The 23,730-nt window shown below is 38.7% G+C and overlaps 1 protein-coding gene across 7 annotated transcripts in view; it reads left to right on the top strand.

Moving 5' to 3' along the window:
• MEIS1 (Meis homeobox 1) overlaps positions 1-23,730 on the top strand; it is a 139,586-nt gene that overhangs the window by 29,666 nt on the left and 86,190 nt on the right. For all 7 annotated transcript variants that reach the window (XM_030921493.1, XM_030921497.1, XM_030921492.1 and 4 more), the window contains one exon: positions 243-354. In XM_030921493.1, coding sequence (XP_030777353.1) covers positions 243-354 — 112 coding nt within the window. The remainder of the gene's footprint in view (positions 1-242; positions 355-23,730) is intronic.

Here is a 23,730-nt window from a genome sequence, read left to right as displayed (position 1 = left end):
TAAAGCATGCAATTACTTACAAAATAACTATTTGTAGATATTATTTTAGCTTGGAAGCAGAAACTGGCAAATTATAAATGTGCCAATGCAGCTCTGAGCTGGAACCATGGTTGAAGGGGGATGGGAAAGGTGGCATGGTTATGTGCTCCAGCCCTCCATGACTTTGTCATTATGCCATGGGATCCTACCAATAAGGGTTCACAGATGCCTCTTATTTGGGTTTCTGATTTGTGCCCCCACAGCCCTCTTGGAACAGAGATCATGATGACACGGCATCTACTCGTTCAGGAGGAACCCCAGGCCCTTCCAGCGGTGGCCACACGTCACACAGTGGGGACAACAGCAGTGAGCAAGGTAGGGGAGATGTTATTCTCTTTTGCTACTTGTTTCATTTTTAAGGATTGAAAAATCAGAAATGTCTAGTGAGTTACTATGTATATAGTTTTTCCTAGAAGATAAACCCCCTTTAACTTGAGAATCAGCTCATCTTATTTTATTCTCTGTCCCTGTTCTTCTTCTGTGCCATTCCAGCTGCCTAACTGGCCTGTCACCTGGCCAGCTTCATAAAACAGGGTCAGTGAATTGACTGAGGGCAAGATTAGAGAAGTAGCTTAGAAGTTTGAATGTGAATACATAGTATGCCACTCATACCCTGCTATACAAATAAAAAGTATTATTACTACTTGCCCTCAGAGGCTTTTCAAGAGCTCATGAAGAAACACCCACTAGGATTTCAAGTTAACGATGTCTTAGGATGCTTATAAGGCTGTGTGAGCCCTTTAGTAGCACATGGTCGGCTTCCCTCTCCACTGGGTTGAAGCCATTTTTTTTCTGGTTTTACTTACCTGAATCTCCTAAGTGCTTGACTTCATTGCAAAGCCAGACTAAATAAAATTTCAGAAGACATGGAAAGATAACAGGTTAATTTGTGTTATCCTGTGAATGCACATACCTATGTGTATGTGAGTGTCCATGGATTATGCATGTTTGACTATAGCTAGTAGGAAATAAAGTTTAAACATCAAGCTAGTCTTCAACCGAAGGGCGAATGAGTATTCAAATGTCTGTACTGCTTTTCTTGAGAGCCCACTGTGTGGATTTTGTGTTCCATTAATGCAATTAAAGTTTGAAAGAGAATTCTTTATCTGAATATAAAAGGGCTGTTTTATTGAAGTTGACTCTGAGCCCACAGTAGGTACATACTTTAAAATCTGGTTTTATGATCATGTTTCACTGGAGTGCTCTTAGACAACAAAGGAATTTTGTTGTCTAACTTAGTTGGGCTCTACCAATTAAAATTGCAAAGTCTACAATGAATTTGGCATGATTAATTTGAAAACAAAAACAGGAAAGTTAATTTTTGTTAGGCACATGTATGCTGTTTGTACCGGGAATAACTTCTGCAAATATAATTTTAAACATTTGAGACATTTTATTGTTCAAAGAAAAGTTGCTGACTTCATCACAACTATAAGCCTAGTAAAAACGAAGCCCGGAATAGTAAACTGGTTCAGAGCTGAGGCAGAAACAGGTAACCTCTGACCTCTGACTTTTACTGGAAAATGATATGCAGCATAAATCCAAGGGGCCTTTTTTCTTTCAAGTGTGTGTATGTATGTGTTATGGCGTTGCTGTTCAGAGCGCTATAGTTAAGGTGGTGTCAGCACTTTCAATATAAAGCCTTACTTTCATAACTCTACTTACACTATGAGTTTTCAAAAAGGTGTAAATGGAATCTAAATTCTTTTTCCTGTAGCCGAAAATTGCTGCATGGGGTCGCAGCCTAGTGTTTGGCTTGTTTCTTTTTCTTTTTCATTTCTTGCTTTTCAAAACTGATATCATCTGAGAATAGGTAGATAGTTCAGCTGCTGCATTGAAGGCTTGCAAACTGCGGAAATGCACTTGAATTTAAAACTGTAATGCATCTGTTTTCTCAAACATTGTATGATAAGAGGATTTTCGGATAGCAAATGCCCATTACCAGTTCTTCCCCTCTGACATGCTGTAGCAAGGAATTAGGAATGTTGTACGCTGCTTCTTCCTTCAACAAGTGTTCTCCAAAGGCCTATTTAATAATTTGATTGTAACTAGGAACTACATGTTATTCACATTACTAACTTTCCACTTAGAATGTTTCTTTCTATAGTTTTTATGTTTTTATATTTGAGTTCAACACCTAGTTGTTTTTAAGGCATTTACACATAAATTATTTTATTTGAATGATCTCAGCTGAATCATTTAAAAACAATCCTGGGTAGCAGATTAAGTAGGTCTAGCCCCATCTGATAGAGGAGAAAAATAAGGCACGAAGAAGCTGAGTGATTTGTTGAGGTCCCAGTGGAGCGTCAGACCTAAACTTCCAGTTTCCCAATTACTTAAATAAGGTTCTTCTCATCAGACTCTCTTTCCTCATCTCTCTACTAAAAAACTATAGTCGATAACTTCCACTGTCATCAAATAGAAACTTTCTGTGCTGGTTTCCCCTACCCCACCTTTCTGTGCTTGATAACAGAGGCTGCTGGGAGCCCCACCTTCAGTCTTACTTGTCCTTCCTCGTGGGTTTTCTTTGGCGGTGGAATTTATTCCTGATAAATGCAGAATGATGCCTGAAAGTGTTGCTGCAACAACTTATGCACATTTCCATGCCAACCATGACCCTTCTAAACCTTTTTTTCATCCCTGAGACCTGCAGAGCTTGGTCTTTGTGCAGCCTTCGGATTAACTGTGCACAGTGGCTTTTCCATGTTTTCCCTGTTTGCCTTTTCTGGCAGGCATGGATGTGTAAGCTGTGCCAGCATTTGGCCTGTAGTACATGTCCTAAATAGTTATTTACACAGTTTGAGTCCATTTTAGTCAACTGGGTAAATAACAGCCCTCTTCAAAAGATTTATAAATCCATAAATATGTCTTTATACATACCCAATAGACAGAAATAACTCAATCCGTCAAGAACATATCCAAAGAGGTGTTTCCCCCACAGACAGGAGTAATACATATTTTAAAACTTTCTCTGCCATATTATTTGTACTGCATTTCTTTTTTCCTCATTCCTTTTCCATTTTTCCCACTTCATTATGGCACCTGTGGTTAAAAAAAAAAGAAAGAAAGGAAAGAAAAGATAACAAAAAAGAAATCCCCTAGGCTTCAGTACTCTGTTAAATAACCTTATCTGCTGCACAGTGGAGGCATGTAATAGGCTATATATATATATATATATATATATATATATATATACATGTCTCAATTGAATCCTATTCTTTTGAACTTTCAAAGTAAATGAAAGAAGTTATGCGGGAAAATTTAAATGTTCTAACAGATTTCAAACTACAGTAAGAGTTTCTGGTTAGAGCTCCAGCAATTTGGGGAATTTTGAGTGCCTGATAATTTGCTAAATTAGTAGATGTTGTGATCAGTGAAAGAGTTTTTTAGTACACATTTTTACCTAAACATTAAAAAAAGAAATACAAAATCCATGGCTGGGAGCAGTGGCTCACACCTGTAATCCCAGCAATTTAGGAAGCCGAAGTGGGCGGAGTCACAAGGTCAGGAGTTCAAGACCAGCCTGGCCCACTTGGTGAAATCCCATCTCTACTAAAAATACAAAAGTTAGCCAGACGTGGTGGCGGGCGCCTGTAATCCCAGCTACTTGGGAGGCTGAGGCAGGAGAATCGTTTGAACCCAGGAGGTGGAGGTTGCAGTGAGCTGAGATCATGCCATAGCACTCCAGCCTGGGTGACAAAGCAAGACTCCATCTAGGAAAAGAAAAAAATAAAATCCAATCATGGGCATTCTAAAGAGAATGTACATAAGATATGTAATTAAGAGAATACCAAGGTACTGTTATTCAGGGATTTAATGTTTATTCATGATTTACACAATATGTCTTTCCCTCAATTCAAATTATTCATCATGATGACTCTTTTTATGATATCTACTTCCATTCAATATTAATACTTGTGGTCCCTTGCAGGAGATTGATTCTTTAATAGTAAAGTCCTTTTCAATTGGCATTTAAGAGGGAGGGCCTCACATCTGTGTTTTGTTGGGGATTCTGTTGCTGTTGCTACAACATTGATTTTGTTTACTCCATGACTTCCTCAAAGTACTTCCAAAGATACCAGATTGAATCCTTATTTTATCCCTGGCAATTATTTGCCTTATTTTCCCATTTCACAGGAGAAAGAAGTAATAGCTCAGAAATATTGAAGAGTAACTGTCAAAGTCAACTTCAGGATCTTGGTCTCTTGGCTTTGTAACTGCTTTAGGATGGGGTGCCTGTTTCCAAGGCTGCCAAGTAGTGTCTCATAGGTACGGGAGGTACACGATGGCAGATATGTGTGGCTTTCATGTGTCTTTTGCATCCTACTGTGCATGGCTGCCCGCCTGACCATAATCAGAGCCTTCTCTAGGAACTATGTGTTTTGGAATGGGAGAACTTCAAGCAAATTGGGTGCCTCTTCCCCTAGATTTTTGCTGTTTCCCCAGAGGCCTGCCGCAGCCACTCTATGCCTCTCAAGCAGCTCCAACTACAATTGACCACATTTTTGAGTTTGGACAAATTTTTTTTTTAAATTTTTTTTTTTTTTTTAAATTGACCACATTTTTGAGTTTCGACAATTTTTTTTTTTTAATTTTTTGTTTTTGCTTTAAAGTTAAGAGAGCTAAATAAATGATGGTAAAAAGATAATAAAATAGAACATGAAGGGCTGTCAGTCAGTGTAGGTATTTCTATCCCCTCACTTTTCGAGTGAGGTCACAGAGGCTCAGAGCGATAAGGAGACTTGTCCAAGGCCACACACTGGCTGGTGCTTGAGTCAGGACTTGAACCCATGCAATCTGACTCTAGAGCCCAAGCTCCTAACTATGATGTCCTATTTGATACACTGCTTTACTGGAGAAACAGATCATTTGACAGACATTCTTTCTGTTACCAATTTGACAACTCTTTCCCCAGTTGTCTGTACTGAACCTGGCGTTGTGCTCCCTAGTGGTGACCTAGCTATGAATAAGACAGAATTGCCTTAGACTCAGAGGGGTAATGTTCTGTTGGGGAGGGAGAACCTAGTTTTGCATGCTAAGTAGAATGATGAATGAAGTATTTACAAAGGGACCATGGTGACTGATATGATTCATTGGTATTATGTATTAAGAGCCTATATCATTTCACTCATTCAAAGACTTAGTGAATTAAGAATAGAAACATGGGAACAAGTAAAGATATTGCTCTTGCAGAAATTTTTCCACTTAAAACTCATCATATTTGCCTCTTTTGTGAGGATAAAGAAAAAGTATTATTTCTACATGGAAATTTGATGGAAAACATTTCAACCCTAAAGGCTTTCAATGATTGCTGGAGTCTCTAAAACCCACTTATGAACTTATGAACTTCTCCTTTGGGGGCAGGACTCAGAATAACAATAGTACCACTTAAAAAAAAAAAAAAAAGCAAAACCAGCATGCCGGGATGTTTCTTAAAAGAAGAATAATTGCAAAGCACTGCATTTCTCTATCATCATGTATCAATAGTTGCAGTGCCTCCCACTGCCCCATCCCCCTCTACACCAGCTTTTGTGTGAGTCCAGGCAACCTATAGGCAGAAGGCAATTCCATTTATTATTGAGGGGAATCTCAAGGCAGTTGTTCCAGACCTGTGAAGCCAGCAGGCAGAGTGGCCTGAGAGGGGATGGGGAGCACCGGGCGAGGGAGGTGGGGAAGGGCCACATTGTGTTCCAGATGACTGAGCAACGATTTATATACCACTCGCCTTTTTTACATGAAGAAGAAAAGTAATAACAGCCTGAACCCAGGCATTTGAAACAGTCAGCTGTCCGATGAATAATGGGATAGGTGGGAAGGAGCGCTCTGATTGGATGTCTTAATGAGCACATTTCGCACAGAGTTTGGGCTGCAGTTCCCCTTGACCTTTGCCCTTTATTGACCAAACTGACACTTCATTTTTCACATACTTCCAATTATGGCTTGGCTTAAGTGTTGCCCTCCCTCCTTTATTTCTTTCCTATGGACAACTTGAGAGTGGTTGAGGCCACAGAAGATATTTTAATTTGAAAAACTACCGTAGCAACTCAGGTTCAGGATGTAATCTGAAACTGCTGTCACTTTGCAGCTTTTCAGCTGAAAACACAAATTTAATACTGCTTGTTTTGAGACAATTTTCTTTAAAAAAAAATCCAATGTATTTTACAAACAAAATGATAACCTAAGAACCTTGAAAATGAAGGAAAATGGTTACAAATGGTAATTTTTAGTTTTTTGTTGTTCCATTTGTCTGTTGGTCACAGTGACTTGAATGATCTTTATTTGTTCACACTTGCTTCTTAAGCCTGTACCTCTCCAGGGACTTCTTGTATTTCAATGGCACTGTAATGATTTCGACTAATACACTTTTGAGAGGAGAGAAAAGTAAAATATAATTGTGACCACAGGCCTTAGAGCATCGCAGCCCTGTGTGTTCCTTTGGTTATATTTAATGTTGACCTGCAAATTAAAGTGTGGCCTTTGCATGCAGTGGCAGGCAGAATAGGAAAATGATTTCCTGGTGAGAAAAGTCAGGTGTAAAAAAGAAAGGGGAAGTTATTATGCTCCACAAATGCCTGTTATCAAAAAGTCTATATTATTAACTTATCAAACATGTTGAATGAGATGTAGAGACAGAGAACTATTTTCCCAAGAACACCCTGTAATATACTCACCTTTCCTTTTATTGACTCATCAAATGTGAGTAACAGTGTTCTGTTTTCCACCTGCTTGACTTCTAGCATCATGAAAGCAGGCCATCTTAAAGAAAATAACTTCATCATCTAAAAGTAGTAACTATATTTCGGGGCACAAACTTGGCCATAAGCACTTTCATAGAAAGTGCGTCTTCTCATTATTAGGCAGCATCAGCAGCAAACTTCAGGTCACTGTTTTTCATCTTAAACAACCAAAAAGTGCATGTGAAATAATTTACAGCCGAGCAGAGATATTCTTCGAACACAGAAGTATTTATCTGAAAAGTGGATGAAGTGTTATCTACTTTATTATGTAGCCCTCTAGCGTATCTGTGACATATTTTTACTGTAATATGGTAATAAAAGAATATGTAAAAGACAGACAAAGGTTCTGTCTTTTTCTGTAAGGTGACCTCTGTTACCAAGTAACTGCTTTACTTATGAGCTTATTAAAAACTCAAAAAATGAGCTTTTCATACTTCACAGGCATTGATGTGAAAATGAGCTGTCCTGTGAGTAGTTTTTTTGATCATTTTTAGAACAATTGATTAGCCAAAGAGCTCCTGTCATTAGTTGACATTGACTGATAGCAATTTGTCACAAGCTCTGAAGGTCAGCTAGCCAGTTGGAGTTTCAGCTTGTCTTTGATTGACCTTTACTGATTCCATCCTCATGTGATTGGGTTTGAATAGTTCTGACCCTCAATTGGAAAAGACAGGGCATTAGTCAACAGAGTCATTTTTTATATTTTCTGTTGATTGCTCTTTTTTATTTATGTGTGAACTCATGGTCTGGATTTCTTATCAAATTTTGAACTCTTGTTTTTGAAATTTAAAAGGTGTGATATTTATTGTGTGACCTGTAAGTCACAATTCTGTTTTCCCTTTGGTTTGCACACTTGATTTGTGATGTCACTGACATCTGTCTACTGGCCACTGTTACCTGTGCAGATACTGGAGTTTGATTGCAAGTGATGGATTAAAATTTTGTTGTTGCTGTCATTTTTTAAGAAATATCAACTCTGGTGTGACTTGTAGCACATCTAAAATTATACACCAGTTCTTTTATTTTCCTAGAATTCACTACTTTTGTCTCCCAAGACTCATGCAATATTTTAAAATAAGAAATAAGTGGTAAAAAAGTATATGAATAATGATGTTATGTCAATTCATCATTTAGCTCTGCAGCCAGAGGCATGAAAACTTTGCAAAAAGTATCTTCTTTTCAGTTTCACTCAGTTGACTGTAAATTAGAGAAAGCTCCCCTAGCTAGAAGGGCATTCGCTTTTCAGTGAGAGTGGAATACATTTTCTATTTTCATGGACCTGGAAGTTAATTGTTCATAATACTCAGTTCTTTCTTTTCAAAACTGTAAAGCAATTTCCAAAAATACGTCACATATAGAGAAATATGTTCCACATCATATTAATACCATGCATTGTATTGTTTTATGTTAATAATAAAAATGGAGATATTAGCTTTAAAAACCCAGGTCTTATTCTGTAATTATTTAATTCCGTTTTTATGTAGGGCCTTTTCATTCTCTTATCCTTTCTCACCTTCCCTTCTTCTCTTGAGTCTGCATTGGGTTTTAAACTATAAGCAATAACTTGTTTTTCAGGTCAATCTCCCAGGCATTCCAGGGCCACCACACAGCCTGGCACAGCTTAAACATGTGTTTCAGTTTCTACTCAAGGAAATGAATGAGGAGAGAATTCATTGTTTCGGGTGGTAGATTCCTCACACGGTGTCATTCTTGGCAAGGCAGAAGTGAGGAAGTTAATTTTAGGGAAGCATTCATTTAACATAGCCCAAGGAGATAAAAAGAGTTTAGAATTATAATCTCTCCTGCAGATGAGCCAAAATATTATCATGAGTTGTGTTTAAGAGGGGGATGGGAATGTAAATTTATACATTCTGGTCAAGTCATCAAAAATAGATTAAGCACTTACTGTGTGCCAGGTACTCTGTGTGAGCTATAAAAATGAGTAGGTCATAGTATTTGCCCTTAGGAAGTTCCTGTGTGCTACCAAGAACATCAAGCATATCGAAGTAAAATATTTGCTAAATACTGGATATTCTTAGGGAGCCATGAGTGTATTTATTTCACAACATGCCAATGACCCAGACATGGTGAACTCCGTGGTCAGGCCTGCTGGATGGCACACAGCGTGGTGGGTATTAGGTTTAAATTCCAGAGGGACAGATCTACCTTGGTAGATGTAGATGTTCAACATCTATGGGGCCCTGTTAGGTGGACTTGGCTCCAGAGCCCACTCTTGGAAACTTGGTCCAGTCCTTCCACACTGCGATGAGCCAGCCAGTGCCTCGGCTGCCTGAACCATTGGAGCCATCATTGCTTTCACCGCCATGAGTCACCTGGCTGCTGACTCAGATTGATCTTCTTCAAGGGAATCTTGACATTTTGAGGAGGACAGGACTCCTTTGGCAGTCTGGTGAAACCAATGGATACCTTATCAGAGTAATATATTTATTAATGTATAAAATAAAACCCATAGGACTACAAGGGCAATGAATTGTATTAAAATTCAATTATCTAAATATTTTTTAAAGCCAAGTTGTAAAATAGTAATATAAGGCCAGGTGCAGTGGCTCATGCCTGTAATCCCAGCACTTTGGGAGGCCGAGGTGGGCGGATCACCTGAGGTCAGGAATTCAAAACCAGCCTGACCAACATTGAGAAACCCCATCTCTACTAAAAATACAAAATTAATCGGGTGTAGCGGTGCGTGCCTGTAATCCCAGCTACTCAGGAGGCTGAGGCAGGAGAATTGCTTGAACCTGGGAGGCAGAGGTTGCGGTGAGCTGAGACTGTGCCATTGCACTCCAGCCTGGACAACAAGAGTGAGACTCCATCTCAAAAAAAAAAAAAAAAAAAAAAAAAAAAAATATATATATATATATATATATATATACACACACACACACACACCCTGTTAATAGGCTTAAATAACAAGATCTAGTAGTAATTCTGTTGTCTGCTGAATTTTTGAAGTAGTGATAAATGTAAATCATGTTTTAAGATATTTGTAACAACTGTATTGTGATATGCAAATATGATTTCCATTGGGGACAAAGTTATAGGTCCTGCTAATAGTTCTGTGGTTGGTTTGTTACTTACATACATGCATGAAGGAAATGCGAATTCTAATTGAAGTTATTGATAATAAAAATGTAATTTTTCCCCTTGTCAAGTACATATATCCCCTGAATTCTAACCATGGATCTCCCTTGAGAGGGTGTCTATATAGCCCAGGTTAACAACTTCTAAACTTAAGTGTCAGAAGTTAAATGGGTTTGGGGATGTATAGCCATCCCTTGGTATCCCCCAGGGATTGGTTCCAGGACCCTCTGCCTCCAACCCCCAGATACCAAAATCTTTAGATGCTCAATTCCCTGCTATTAAATGGCATAGTATTTGCATGTAACCTATGCACATCCACCCATATACTTTAAATAATCTCTCAATTATTTATAATACCTACTACAAGGTAAATGCTTTGCAAATAGTTGTTATACTGTATTGTTTAGAAAATAATGACAAGAAAAAAAGTCTGTATATGTTCAGTACATTATACAATCATCCATTTTTTTTTTCAAATATCTTCCATCCTCAGTTGGTTGAATACGTGGATGTAGAACACATGTGTATGTAGATCTTGACCTTAAATCATGCCATCCTCCTAATCACCTATTCTCCCTACTCCTACCCTTGGACACCACCCTCTGCCCCACAGTGGGCATCTAACAGAAGATAGGTGGAGACCAGCAGCAGAATCTGAGGGATTATAGGGTTGAAGTGAGGATGAATTCTGAGACAGGACCCTGTAGCAAGGGTAACTATGCTACCCTGGGAGGATGCTTTTATGTCCTATGCCCTTCTCAGTAGCAGCCATGATTCTACCCCCGCTGAATTGTGATATTTAGCTCTACCCCAAAAGTTATTTCTCTTCCTCATGGGTGATAGCACTAATTAAGAATAGTAGTAGTAGAGGCTTTGGCTGTTGGCCTAACAAAAACTAACCCAAAGAGTAAATTTATGCCAAGCATTTTCCTTAGGAAAAAAAAAATGTAGGCATTGTCTACCTCTTGTATTGATTAGTCCTAGAAATGTAGCTGGTAAAGTTGGGTTTTGCTCAAGTGTCTGGCTTTGTGGATTAGCTCTGTCTTGCAGATAGGTTTCCATAATTACTTAACCTAAAAGCATTCTATTTGATTAGTACAATTAGTTTGGTTTTCTCCCACTTACTAATATCAATTCATATGCATTCCCTCCTAACATTGCTCACTTTATTTTATAACAAAGAATGAAGACAGCAGAACTTCCTGTTGCTTATTTCCATATTAGAAGAAAAGGAGAATATGACCTTACATAGCAAAGCTTACATTTTAAAAAATTATATATTTTTAAGGAAAAGGGAATTAAAGAGTGAATGCAGAAAATATTGAATTTGCCAATGGGCTTGTGGCTTGGTTATTAGCATTTACTGTTGTAGTTTGACTCCTTCCTTGAGTGCCCCTACAACCTATGACAGCCAGGACAGGTAGCACCTTGACACCCTTTTATACTTTAATACCTTGGGAGAAAAGGATATGTTGATTTAAAAATGCATATATATAAACATATACATATAAATATATGGATATAAATATAAATATACACATCTATTATTTATTTTATAAATACACATATTTATGTAGTTATTTATTTGTATTTATATGTTTATTTATAAATATCTATATATTTATTTATAAGTAACATATTTATATATTATATATACTTATCTATGCATAAATATAAATATGTATATTTGTATATATATTCTCCCTCTCATTCTAAGAAAGAATTTAAGAAAATTAACAAAAGTTTATAGTATACAATAGGGTAAAAAATGTGTAGATGAACAAATTAGAATGGAAAGCAAAATAAACAAAAAGCCAAGAAATAAGGGTAGTACCAAGCAATATAAATTATAAGATCATGTACAATTACTAGAAATAGGTATTAATTTGGCCCTGAGCTTCCTAGCAGCTAAAACAAAGACTGAAATATAATTAATTACAAGATTTACAACATCCATGGAAGTTGCTCTGAAGAATCGATTTGACCGGCATTAAGATCTGAAAGAAATTCTCCTCCTGTCCTCACACAGGGAGTCCAGAGAGATGGCACAGGTTGGCATCCTTGACAGCATCTGTAGGACTCCTCTCATGTTCCCCAGTTCCTAGCACAATGCTGCAGTTATAAGAATTGCTGATACATATTTGATTGATTGGACTAAGTATCTGTAATCATAGTCATCCTTTGCTTACTTTACCTCATTGGAATCTAATGAGTCTTGATTTCCATGGTTGAAATGAATGACAGCCTATTTTGATGTGAGCCAAGGTGCTGAGTTTTGGTAATTCCATGAGGCCTTTCTTCACTTGTCTGTCTCCTTCTTCTGACCATTCTCTGGTGGGTCCGCTTCATTCTCCAGTCTTTTCTTCCTCCATCTGAAGCCAGGAATGGGGGTGAGGATGCTGTTGTTGCGCTGGTTATTATTATCCCCGGGAACAGGGTTAATGGAGCCAGAGAGATTCAGGTAAGCAATGGTTAGAATGGAGATGCTGAGAGGCTGAGCTGGGATGCCAGAATGGAAGGTTCAGATGCTGCAGTCCTTAAAAATGGAAGTTCTGAGGGAATATGACTTCAGCCTATAAAGTTGGAGGTGGCTGAGTGTTATGAATATTTGGCTTACCTCATCCTGGCACCAAAACCATCCCCTCAGGTGAAACAAATACATTTACTACAAATGAAAGTATTGCTTAATGTACATTTTAAGCATATGAGAGGAATACTCCCAAAGATAGAAGTTGAAAAGAGAAATATTCCCATTTATTAATTGAATGAGTATTAATTAAATGTCCACTGCATACCAGTCCTGTGCTAGATGTGGGAATTCAGAGTGAAAGAAGTCGTTTCTGGAATTAAGAAACTGACAGTCTGGTAGAGGAACAGACATTTTATTATATATCATAGGTTAAGTCTCCCTAGTGAGCAGGTTCTGAGTAATTTGGAAGTAGAGGAATGGCACCTAACAAACTGGCACAGGGGCAGCACCTGCCTGGCATCAGACAGGCTTCTCTCTAGTCTTTCCATGGTGGCCATTTTTAATGGATCACAGCACCCTTGTCATTGGGCCTGAAAGGAGAGCAGATGCAGGTCCTTTTCCACACAGCACTCCAGCAACCACTACCTTGTCCCCCAGAGTTAGCCCTAGAAGAAATTGGTTTTCCATTTTTGATCTCCCACTCAGTCTCCTAAGAGAGTGAGTCTATAATGGAAACTTGGGAGAGATGGAGAAGAGGGGCACGTGAGGAAAAAAAAATAGCTTGTGTAAAGGTAGGAAGGAGAGAGAGCATGCCACTTTGGGGACTTTGTGTGCGCCTCAGCATGAGCAGAGAGTGCATGTGAGAGAGGAAGAGTCTGAGGTGAGGCCTAAGAGGTAGCAGGGGCCAGACCACAAAGGGTCATATTTGTCATCTTAAGGCCATATCTGTAGTTGTGGCATTGGTTTAGCAGGCAGTAGGGAGTCATTGGAAATGTGAGGGTTGTGGTGTGGTCGGATGTGAGTGAAGGAGGAATCAGAGCAGGGGGAGGTTGAAGTCAGCATGATAGTTACTCAGAAATGTTGCAGAACTTTACTAAGGCAGAGGGAAGAGGCTAGAGAGCAGAGCTTTGAGGAGGAAGACTGGACTGGACAGAGAGACTGACTGGACGCAGAGGGCAGTGGAGTGCAAAGGCTCTGGGATGATGCCAAGGTTTTGGAAGACTGACTACACAGACTACAGATCCCATCGGCACGCTCTTTGTCTTCTTCTGAATGTAGCTTTGCCACTCTAGATGGGAGAAAATGCAGCTGGTCATTGATGGCTGTGGCTTTTCTCCTACACCCTTGCTGGGCAGAAGTGATGCTTTTCCCACCCCTTCCTGAGGATGGCTTGCAGAAATCCCACTAATTCTCTCTGCTGCACTGCTTTCCCTCAAAGAAGGCTCTGGCTCCATGGAGACCAGGGGCTGGGTGGAAAGGAAGAGGCCAGCCAAGCTGTCATGGGAATTTGGTGACTCATTTCATCAGTTTACTGCTCTGAAAGTGAGGTGACTTCCCCCTTTGCTTGACAACTGATTGATGAACATTTCCTGAGTGTTTGCAGAATAGATGTTTTGCTTCATGGGCCTTCATGTTTATGCGCTCCCAGTGGATTCTAATCCTGGTGTGCTTCAGCCTTTCCCACTTCTCAGTTGCTAATTTTTCTTTTTATGTAGAGTCTTTAGATTAACGGCCTAAGACTTAATAGAATGCAGGATTAGAAACAGTATACTCTTATGCCTGCTGATACAACTCTGGTTACATTGACTTTTTGCCAGAATGTTAAAGAATGAAGGATACCTTTTTACACGGAAGCAGTATTTATTTGGCTAAAAACACTATCACCTGGTACTTAGTGTGTCTACATTGAAAGCTGTCTTTCAAAGTAGCGTACTTCATTTTGTGTGTCTAGAATTTCTCGTTTTGTTTTTAGTTTTTACTTTCTTTCCCAAGATGTAGGTTTATGTGTTTTTAGAAGAATTAGCTGTCCTTTGTTTCCAGATTTTCTGATGCTCTTGATAGTAAAGGAATCAGCTTTGGACAACATTAATTACTCCACTAAATGATGGAATGTTAATAAAAGTTACATAGCGACAAGTGGAAGCATTGCTTTTAGGCCCCAAGAATTGACTTTAGGTTCATTTTCCATAACTGAAATGGAAGCAATAGATTTGCATTATTTGGATCAGAGTCATCATCTTAGACACTAGCCATAGTCCCTAGATTTAATTTTCATATTTCAAATGGAGGCCGTAGGTTTAACGTGTCTTACTTTGCAGCTGGAACAGATTCTATTTTTAATCCGTAAGTTGCATATGGCATGGAGCCATGTGCCGCCCGGATCCAAATGCATAACTCCTGTTGATATCAGTGAGCTTCATGATGAATTGGAAAGAACTATGTGGTCTTTATTCCAAACATCTATCTGACTTTTTAGGATTAAATGTGCTGAACAAATTCTAGCACTTTTCAAGTTAAAATGGAGTGTTTTTGAATGTAGCAACCATGCTGGCTTAAAGGAATAATGCAACAATTCCAAATAGACACACACACACATAACCATAGAATTGGTTTTCAGGCAGAGAGAGGCAACTGGGCTCTAGGAACCTGGCTGGCATAGTAAAGGACATGGCTGTATTGAGCTATACAAAATTGCCTTTAAATAGAAAAGATAAGAGGAGAAAGCCTTTTCTTTGGATGGTACTCTGCTCATCAGGGTACACATTATTGTTGGTGAGTAATTCTATCAAGAGTCCTCTTGTACTTCCTCATTCTTATGACCCCAATGGTGGGAATTGTCTGGCAATATTCATTCAGAACTGACAGATGTTTGCATCTATAAATAAATGTACTCAAATCATAATTGTTATAACAAGATTGTTTGATTACCTGGCAATGGCCTTGTGCTGAGATAGCTTTTGGATCACCTGTTCTTTGGGAACATTTGACAGACCTCATGTTTATTACCCAATTGAATGTCAGTAGCAATTGCAGCTAAAGAAAAAACAAAAATGCAAGTACTTGTTGACCTTGACTTTTTTCCACAAGAGATTGAACTTGATGGCTCTATTGCAGTTGAGCTGATAAGGGTTATAAACAGTAGTTTAAGGAAAATGTTTTATTCCCAGAGGAAAACACCCTATTTGCTGTGGGAAATGGCAATAGACATATATGCCCTTTGCCAGATTTTCTTAATGTACCTTTATTTGGGCTGTGGGAAAAGGACATGCTGGAAAAGCTTTTTATGGCTTTAATGTACATTTGCATAGATTGTTATAATTTGTGAATGGTAGTTAGTAGATTGAATACAATTTAAAAGAAGCCAATGATGTTTCTATGATTTATGATAATATGATTTTTTTGAAACTGTCATGTTAATATAAGATTGTGTTTCAGAGATGAAGATCTTATAAAAATGCAATAGACTTATGGTGCCAAAATGCTCTTTTCAATTTTAATTAGAAACATAAAAGTGTCATTGGTTAATATGATCTCACTAGGAGCAAAGAGAGAAAATTGATCCAGTGAATATTTACATGGACATTCCAGAAATGCACTGGGGGATGAGAATCAGCACTTTTCTTTAGGCACAAAGTCTTAAGCTCCAGATTTGAATCAAGAAACCCTGGGCCATGAAGGATTCCCCATTTATTGGTGAGACAGTAAGGCTCGGTAACCTGCCCTATTTGCTCTTTAAAATCCCACTGCATTTTCCTTCGGAGGAGAGGTGCTTTGGCTCAATGCCACTGGCTTCAACTTTTACTCTTAAAATGTTGTTTTGATGCATAGTGTAGTGATGGCTGAATTGATTTCTATGCATAAACGGTGGCCTAGATTCTTGCCCTGTGGAAATCCATGGAATTAAGAACTCTAGGTTCCTGGAGTGATAAGAGGTAAGCAAATGATTAGATATGCATGCAGAGAAAAAATCTAAATGCTCAAGAATAGAAATAAGGGTCTATATAATTTGCAAGTTTAATGTAAATGCAAGCCACTAATACAACCAATAATTTAATGCTAATATGTGAGGATAAGTAAATGTTATTCTAATGATTTCCTATTTGGTGTGTTCTCAAAGACTTCTGAGCAAAAAATGTACTGCACTGAAATATTTCCCTGTCTACTCGGGATGAAAATGTGGTCTACTAACAGCTGTGGCCATAATGAAACCTCTGGGATACTAGTGACTAAAATTTCTCTCTAGATAGAAGTTGGGGACAATTTGAGATGGCAGAATTTAAGCCAGAGTTTCTTTCAAGGAGATTTAGCACACTGGGATATTATGTGATTTATCCAATGAAGGTACAGGCTGAGATCTAGCTCAATATGCCCTTTTAAGTAGTCACTAGAATTATTTAATAATGCAGAATATATTTGTGGTTAAAAGATTTGATCTTTTTGTCTGTTTTTCAAAGTACAGATTTCCTCCTGAAGATAGACAAGTTTTGGGTACATTTTGGTGAGAACAGACCCTTTGAATGAAATTTTAAACCTTAAGAAAGTCATAACATGTATAATCAATAGGGAATTTCTTGCTGTCTAAGAAAACAATGGGAAAGAAGAGTTCCACTCTCTCCAGTCTTCTTTGCTAAGTCTCATTTCTTTACTTGTGCATTTCTTTGGAGAATAACTGCTTGCTAACTTCTACTTTCCTATGAAACTTTTTTGAAGAATGGTGGAAATCTTTGCAATGACAGATGCCATTGCAGATTATTATGATGTCCATTACTTGGAGAATGGAATTAGGAAGAGTTTATTTCTGACATGGCACATACCCTTCCCTGCAACAGAAAGACTGGAGCCTAGAATCTCTGTTAAAAAAAACACATCCTCAGGATTTCTGGTGATTCTCTGGTTGATGTGTTAGAAATGAGCAGAGAGGCAAGTCTGCTGTCTCCGGCATCCTGATCCCCTGCAGCAGGAGGGCACCCAGGACATGCAAACTCAGGTTCATTTTGGCTGCATGAGCAGGGAAAGTGGAAGGCAGGGTATCCTACATTCTTCCTAGTATTCACTGAAGGATGTGGCAAGGGCATGAATTATTTGTGGCTGGCTCTCTATTCTGGTGCTAGGAAAGACTTCTGTGTTTATCTGCATCTTTCTGAACCCCCGTTGCTATGTAGCCAGCTCCCAGGCCACTTTGTGGGAAAGCTTTCTTTATGATGGATGACGTGGCATTTCTTGTCACTTCCTCAAATTCCTTCCTGCTGCCTATCAGCATTGCTCTGGACTTATCTGGGTTGAGCTTCAGCCAGCTAAAGCTAATCCAGGTTCCTATTTCAGAGGAGCAAAATGACAGCAATGACGCTGCCATTCTTTTTGGCTTCTGACCTAAGATGCTGGGGAGAAGGAGCAAAAAGAGGAGGGTTGCAAGAGTTGGGGCCCATTGGCTTGATTTTCAATCCTGCTCAACCTTGAACATCTCTTTATTCTCATCAGTCTTGCCTCTCCATAAGGCTGAGAGTATTATTTATTTTCATGTGCAGTTGGCTGTAACTTTTCCAACTCTAACTTGAAGTGGCATTTACCTGAGATTGGTTTTATTCCTTCCACTGAGGTTGGCACTGGCAACTTTGAACCTCTTAAAGGAAGTCTTATGAAATGGAGTTTAGAGGATCAGAGACTTGTGGCTCATTAGTTCTGATATTCCTTTTTTTTTTTTTTTTTTTTTTTTTTTTTTGAGATGGAGTCTCGCTCTTTTGCCAGGCTGAAGTGCAGTGGCATGATCTTGGCTCACTGCAACCTCTGTCTCCCAGGTTCAAGTGATTCTCCTGCCTCAGCCTCCCAAGTAGTTGGCACCACCATGCCCAGCTAATTTTTGTATTTTTAGTAGAGATGAGGTTTCACCATGTTGGCCAGGATGGTCTAGATCTCTTGACCTCGTGATCTTCCTGCCTCAGCCTCCCAAAGGGCTGGGATTACAGGCTTGAGCCACCACGCTGGGTGATATTCCATTATTTATCACATATATTTACTGAGAATCTACTATGTGTCAGGTACAATGCTAGGTGGGAAATTTTTCAAACAAATAACTCATTTTTCATGCATTCAGATTCTGAAATGTGCACACTCTCGTTCATTTGTGAGCCTCACACCACCACCTTTATGGCAGAACAGAGATTTGTGTCTCTATTTCATAGGTGAGAATTACCTAAGGCCTGACAGCGTGTAAGTGAGAAAACGACAGGACCTAAGTCAGTCAGGTTTCTCAATTCCAACAATTTTTCTTTTTTGCCAGGTTGAGAAGTAACCTAGTAACTAATATCTTTTGGGTTCATTTATTTCTGAAATGTGTCTACCAGTTCTCTCTCTGTCTCTCGTTAGAAAGAGAAGACAGAATGACATATGAGGAAGGATCTTTAGAAGGAAGTGATCAGGCACTGCTTAGCATTCTATTTCGTTCATTCATTTATTCATACACAGAGACCCTTCTGTGTAGAGGGTACTGTGCTAAGTTCTGGGATGACAGAAATGAGTAAGACCAATCCGTGCCCTCAAGGAATTGATAGTCCAGTGTTTGTTTCTCCCTTTACCCCTGAATTGAGAACTGTCTGGAACACACATATTTCCCAGTGCTGCTCTCTTTAAGAGTTACCTACTGTCTCATTCAATATTCCTGATGCCATCTAGTGATATTCAGACATGAGGGGGTTTCAGTGTAGGATCAGAATGGAAGCAACCCAATATTGGTCTCTACTCATGGAGAACAGGCTCTTAATAAATCAGATTTCTACATGAGATGGTTTGACTTTTTTGGACGGAGGAACAGCCTAAACTCACCCATAAAATGGGAATAGTATTAGTACCTACTTATAGGACTGTTGAAAACATTAAACAAGTTAATATATAGAACTTAGAACCATACGTGGCAATGGTAAGCATTATGTCTGTGTTAGCTGCTGTCTTGACCGCATCATCATTATCAGCTGATTAATTTTCTCTGTGGAAAAAGAGACTCTGCTTAGGACTGGTGTCCATTTCTAAATGCGAGGGATGCCTTCCAAGAAATTGAGAATCTAGTATTATTCCCAAAATATGTATTTATTTAACAATTAAGACTGTTTGGCTGCCGTTTCGTGTCAGGACAGAGGGCATTGTGAACTTGGTGGGCCATCAAGATTTCTACTCATACGGGCCTCCCTTCCACTGTGCATCACTCTGAAATGTTCCATAGGTCTGCCACTTTTACCTGAGGAGACAGTGATGAGGAAGTGAATGGTTGAGAAGGGATGCACACTGATACAATTCTTACCACAAGGCCTTTGGTCTACTGGATTCCTTTTAAACAACTGCTCATGTTCCTTCTATACCATATGTTAAAGTGTCTGTGAAAAAATGAAGTTTGTGGTGTTAGTCAAGATTACATGTTGAATGGCATACCTCTTCTTGGCGGTGAGACTGGGTTAAGGTTGAGTGTCCCTGGGGGTCCTAGGTGGCATTTCCTCACAGGAGCCGAGTTAGGATGGGGAGTATATTTGGCCACTCACAAAGTTTCTTCTTGTGTCTCTGGTCTCATCTGGTCACAATAACCTTTGGTTTTTGATGAGGCTGTTGGGTAGTCTGGCCTTTGAATCTCAGGACATCAATGTTACTGGTAAATCTTAAAATATGGAAATATAATCCATAGTATTACAGATACATTTTACCAAATATTGCAGATATCTTCAGAACTAGGTTTGTGACAATTGCAGTTGGTAAAATAAGGTTCAAAATACCTCTTGCCTATTAATTGCGACTAGGAAAGTTTGATTCTGGTAAGTTACGGGGGAGGCAAAACTAGACTTATAGGGAGGGTTTTATTTGTTTATAAGAAATCAACTTTACCACTTTTTTCATCTACAAAATGACTCGAAGGTGCTGACTACCCACTCACCCTCTCCTCCTCATCTGGTTATGTCTTTTCTCTTTTTTATGTGTGCAATGTTGTAGCGTAGTTATGATGAGAGCACAGAGAGCCCATTTCCTATTTTGACTATCTTCCTTTATTTTTCTATTCATTCTCTCATGACATAGCAATGTGCTTAAATTTTTTATATTAGCTGCAAGCCCATTTATCCCTTCTCAAGGGATTATAGGTGGTTTTCTAACAATCAAACATGATCTCATTCCTTTTTTACAAAAGGAATTTTTTATTCCTTCTTCTTCTTTTTTTATTTTTATTTTTTGAGATGATGTTTCACTTTTGTGGCCTGGGTTGGAGTGCAATGGCACGATTTTGGCTCACTGCAACCTCCGCCTCCTGGGTTCAAGCAATTCTCCTGCTTCAGCCTCCCAAATAGCTGGGATTACAGGAATGTACCACCACAACTGGCCAATTTTTTTAATTTTTAGGAGAGACAAGGTTTTGCCATGTCCGTCAGGCTGGTTTCGAACTCCTGACCTCAGCTAATCCACCAGCCTTGGCCTCCCAAAGTGCTGGGATTACAGGCATGAGCCACTGCGCCTGGCCACAAAGGGAATTTCTTATACTTGTGGTGATGACTCTGTTTTGTTGGGGCACCATACAGTGAAAATGTCCAAAGATCCTCATATTATAGCCTAGGATGTTACATAGAAAATTTAAAATATAGGACAAGATTTTTTTTTGGGGGGGGGTGAGGTTTTATGTAACTTACTCTATATAGGTGTGAGAAGACTTTTTTTTTGTTTAACCATTTTTTCTTTATTGTTGGCAATATGTGTGTGTGTGTGTGTGTGTATGTATATGTATATATGTGTGTATATATATACACACACACATATAATTTTTTATTAATATACTTTAAGTTCTGGGATACAGGTGCAGAACCTGCAGGTTTGTTACATAGGTATACATGTCCCATGGTGGTTTGCTGCACCCATCAACCCATCATCTACATTAGGTATTTCTCCTAATGCTATCCCTCCCCTAGCCCCCAACCCCTGACAGGCCCCGGTGTGTGATGTTTCCCTCCCTGTACCCATATGTTCTCATTGTTCAACTCCCACTTATGAGTGAGAACATGTAGTGTTTGGTTTTCTGTTCCTGTGTTAGTTTGCTGAGAATGATGATTTCCAGCTTCATCCATGTCCCTACAAAGGACATGAACTCATCCTTTTTTATGGATGTATAGTACTCCATGGTGTATATGTGCCACATTTTCTTTATCCAGTCTAACCTTGATGGGCATTTGGGTTGGTTCCAAGTCTTTGCTATTGTGAATAGTGCTGCAGTAAACATACATGTGCATGTGTCTTTACGGTGGAATGATTTATAATCCTTTGGGAATATACCCAGTAATGAGATTGCTAGGTCAAATGGTATTTCTAGTTCTAGATCCTTGAGGAATCACCACACTGTCTTCCACAATGTTTGAACTAATTTATACCCCCACCAACAGTGTAAAAGCATTCCTATTTCTCCACATCCTCTCCAGTATCTATTGTTTCCTGATTTGTTAATGATTGCCATTCTAACTGGCATGATATGGTATCTCATTATGGTTTTGATTTGCATTTCTCTAATGACCAGTGATGATGAGCTTTTTTCGTGTTTGTTGGCCACATAAATGTCTTCTTTTGAAAAGTGTCTGTTCATATCCTTCACCCACTTTTTCATGGGGTTGTGTTTTTTTCTTGTAAATGTTTTTAAGTTCCTTGTAGATTCTGGATATTAGCCCTTTGTCAGACGGATAGATTACAAAAATCTTCTCCCATTCCGTAGGTTGCCTGTTCACTCTGATGATAGTTTCTTTTGCTGTGCAGAAGCTCTTTAGTTTAATTAGATCCCATTTGACTATTTTGGCTTTTGTTGCCATTGCTTTTGGTGTTTTAGTCATGAAGTCTTTGCCCGTGCCAATGTCCTGAATGTTATTGCCTAGGTTTTCTTCTAGGGTTTTTATGGTTTTAGCTCCTACGTTTAAATCTTTAATCCATCTTGAGTAAATTTTTGTATAAGGTGTAAGGAAGGGTCCAGTTTCAGTTTTCTGCATATGGGTAGCCAGTTTTCCCAACACCATTTATTAAATAGGGACTCCTTTCCCCATTTCTTGTTTTTGTCAGGTTTGTCAAAGACCAGATGGTTGTAGATGTGTGGCATTATTTCTGAGACCTCTGTTCTGTTCCATTGCTCTACATATCTGTTTCGGTACCAGTACCAAGCTGTTTTGGTTACTGTAGCCTTGTAGTATAGTTCAAAGTTAGGTAGCGTGATGCCTCCAGCTTTGTTCTTTTTGCTTAGGATTGTCTTGGCTATACGGGCTCTTTTTTGGTTCCATATGAAATTTAAAGTAGTTTTTTTCTAATTCTGGGAAGAAAGTCAATGGTAGTTTGATGGGAATGGCATTGAATCTATAAACTACTTTGGGCAGTATGGCCATATTCATGATATTGATTCTTCCTATCCATGAGCATGGAATGTTTTTCCATTTGTTTGTGCTCTCTCTTATTTCTTTGAGCAGCGGTTTGTAGTTCTCCTTGAAGAGGTCCTTCACATCCCTTGTGAATTGTATTCCTAGGTATTTTATTCTCGTTGTAGCAATTGTGAATGGGAGTTTGCTTGTGATTTGGCTCTCTGTCTATTATTGGTGTGTAGGAATGCTTGTGATTTTGCACATTGATTTTGTGTCCTGAGACTTTGCTGAAGTTGCTTATCAGCCTAAGGAGTTTTTGGGCTGAGATGATGGGGTTTTCTGAATATACAATCATGTCATCTGCAAACAGAGATAATTTGCCTTCCTTTCTTCCTATTTGAATACCCTTTATTTCTTTCTCTTTCCTGATTGCCCTGGACAGAACTTCCAATACTATGTTGAATAGGAGTGGTGAGAGAGGGCATCCTTGAAAAATAGGACAAGATTTGTGAAGCATTGCATTGACATTCTTTTCTACATATTATTTTTTAGCTTTTCCTCAATTTTTTGTTATGAATGTTTTCATACATGCAGAAAAATAGAACAAGTTGTGCAATAAACACCCATAACTCACCATTCCGTTTCAACAATTGTTAACATTTTGCCATGTTTTTTTGTCTATATACATGGATACACACACATATGTGTGTATATTACCATGTGTTCTTCATCAGTGAAAAAAGAATATTTAAGAATCCATGGATTTCTGAGTAGATATTTCAACTATATGTATATTCCCCGTCAAACTGTTGAATCACTTATTTTGGTGTCTTGGAAACAAATACTGAAACCTTTGTATTCAGAATACAGTTGTGTTTGACTCTATGCAAAGATCAGCTTGTGGTGATCAGTTTCTATTTTAAGTAATTGGTTATGTGTATTTCATTCTGGGAACTTTTCAGTGTCTTTCTAAGAGGGCCTGTGGCCAACTTTGAAGACTTGCTGTGCTTGAAATACAGATTGTATCCCTACTTCG

The sequence above is a fragment of the Rhinopithecus roxellana genome, chromosome 17, assembly GCF_007565055.1.
Source record: "Rhinopithecus roxellana isolate Shanxi Qingling chromosome 17, ASM756505v1, whole genome shotgun sequence".
Lineage (NCBI taxonomy): Eukaryota > Metazoa > Chordata > Mammalia > Primates > Cercopithecidae > Rhinopithecus > Rhinopithecus roxellana.
The sequence above is the reverse complement of the archived record's forward strand: the minus strand, read 5'-3'. Positions and strand labels throughout refer to the sequence as shown.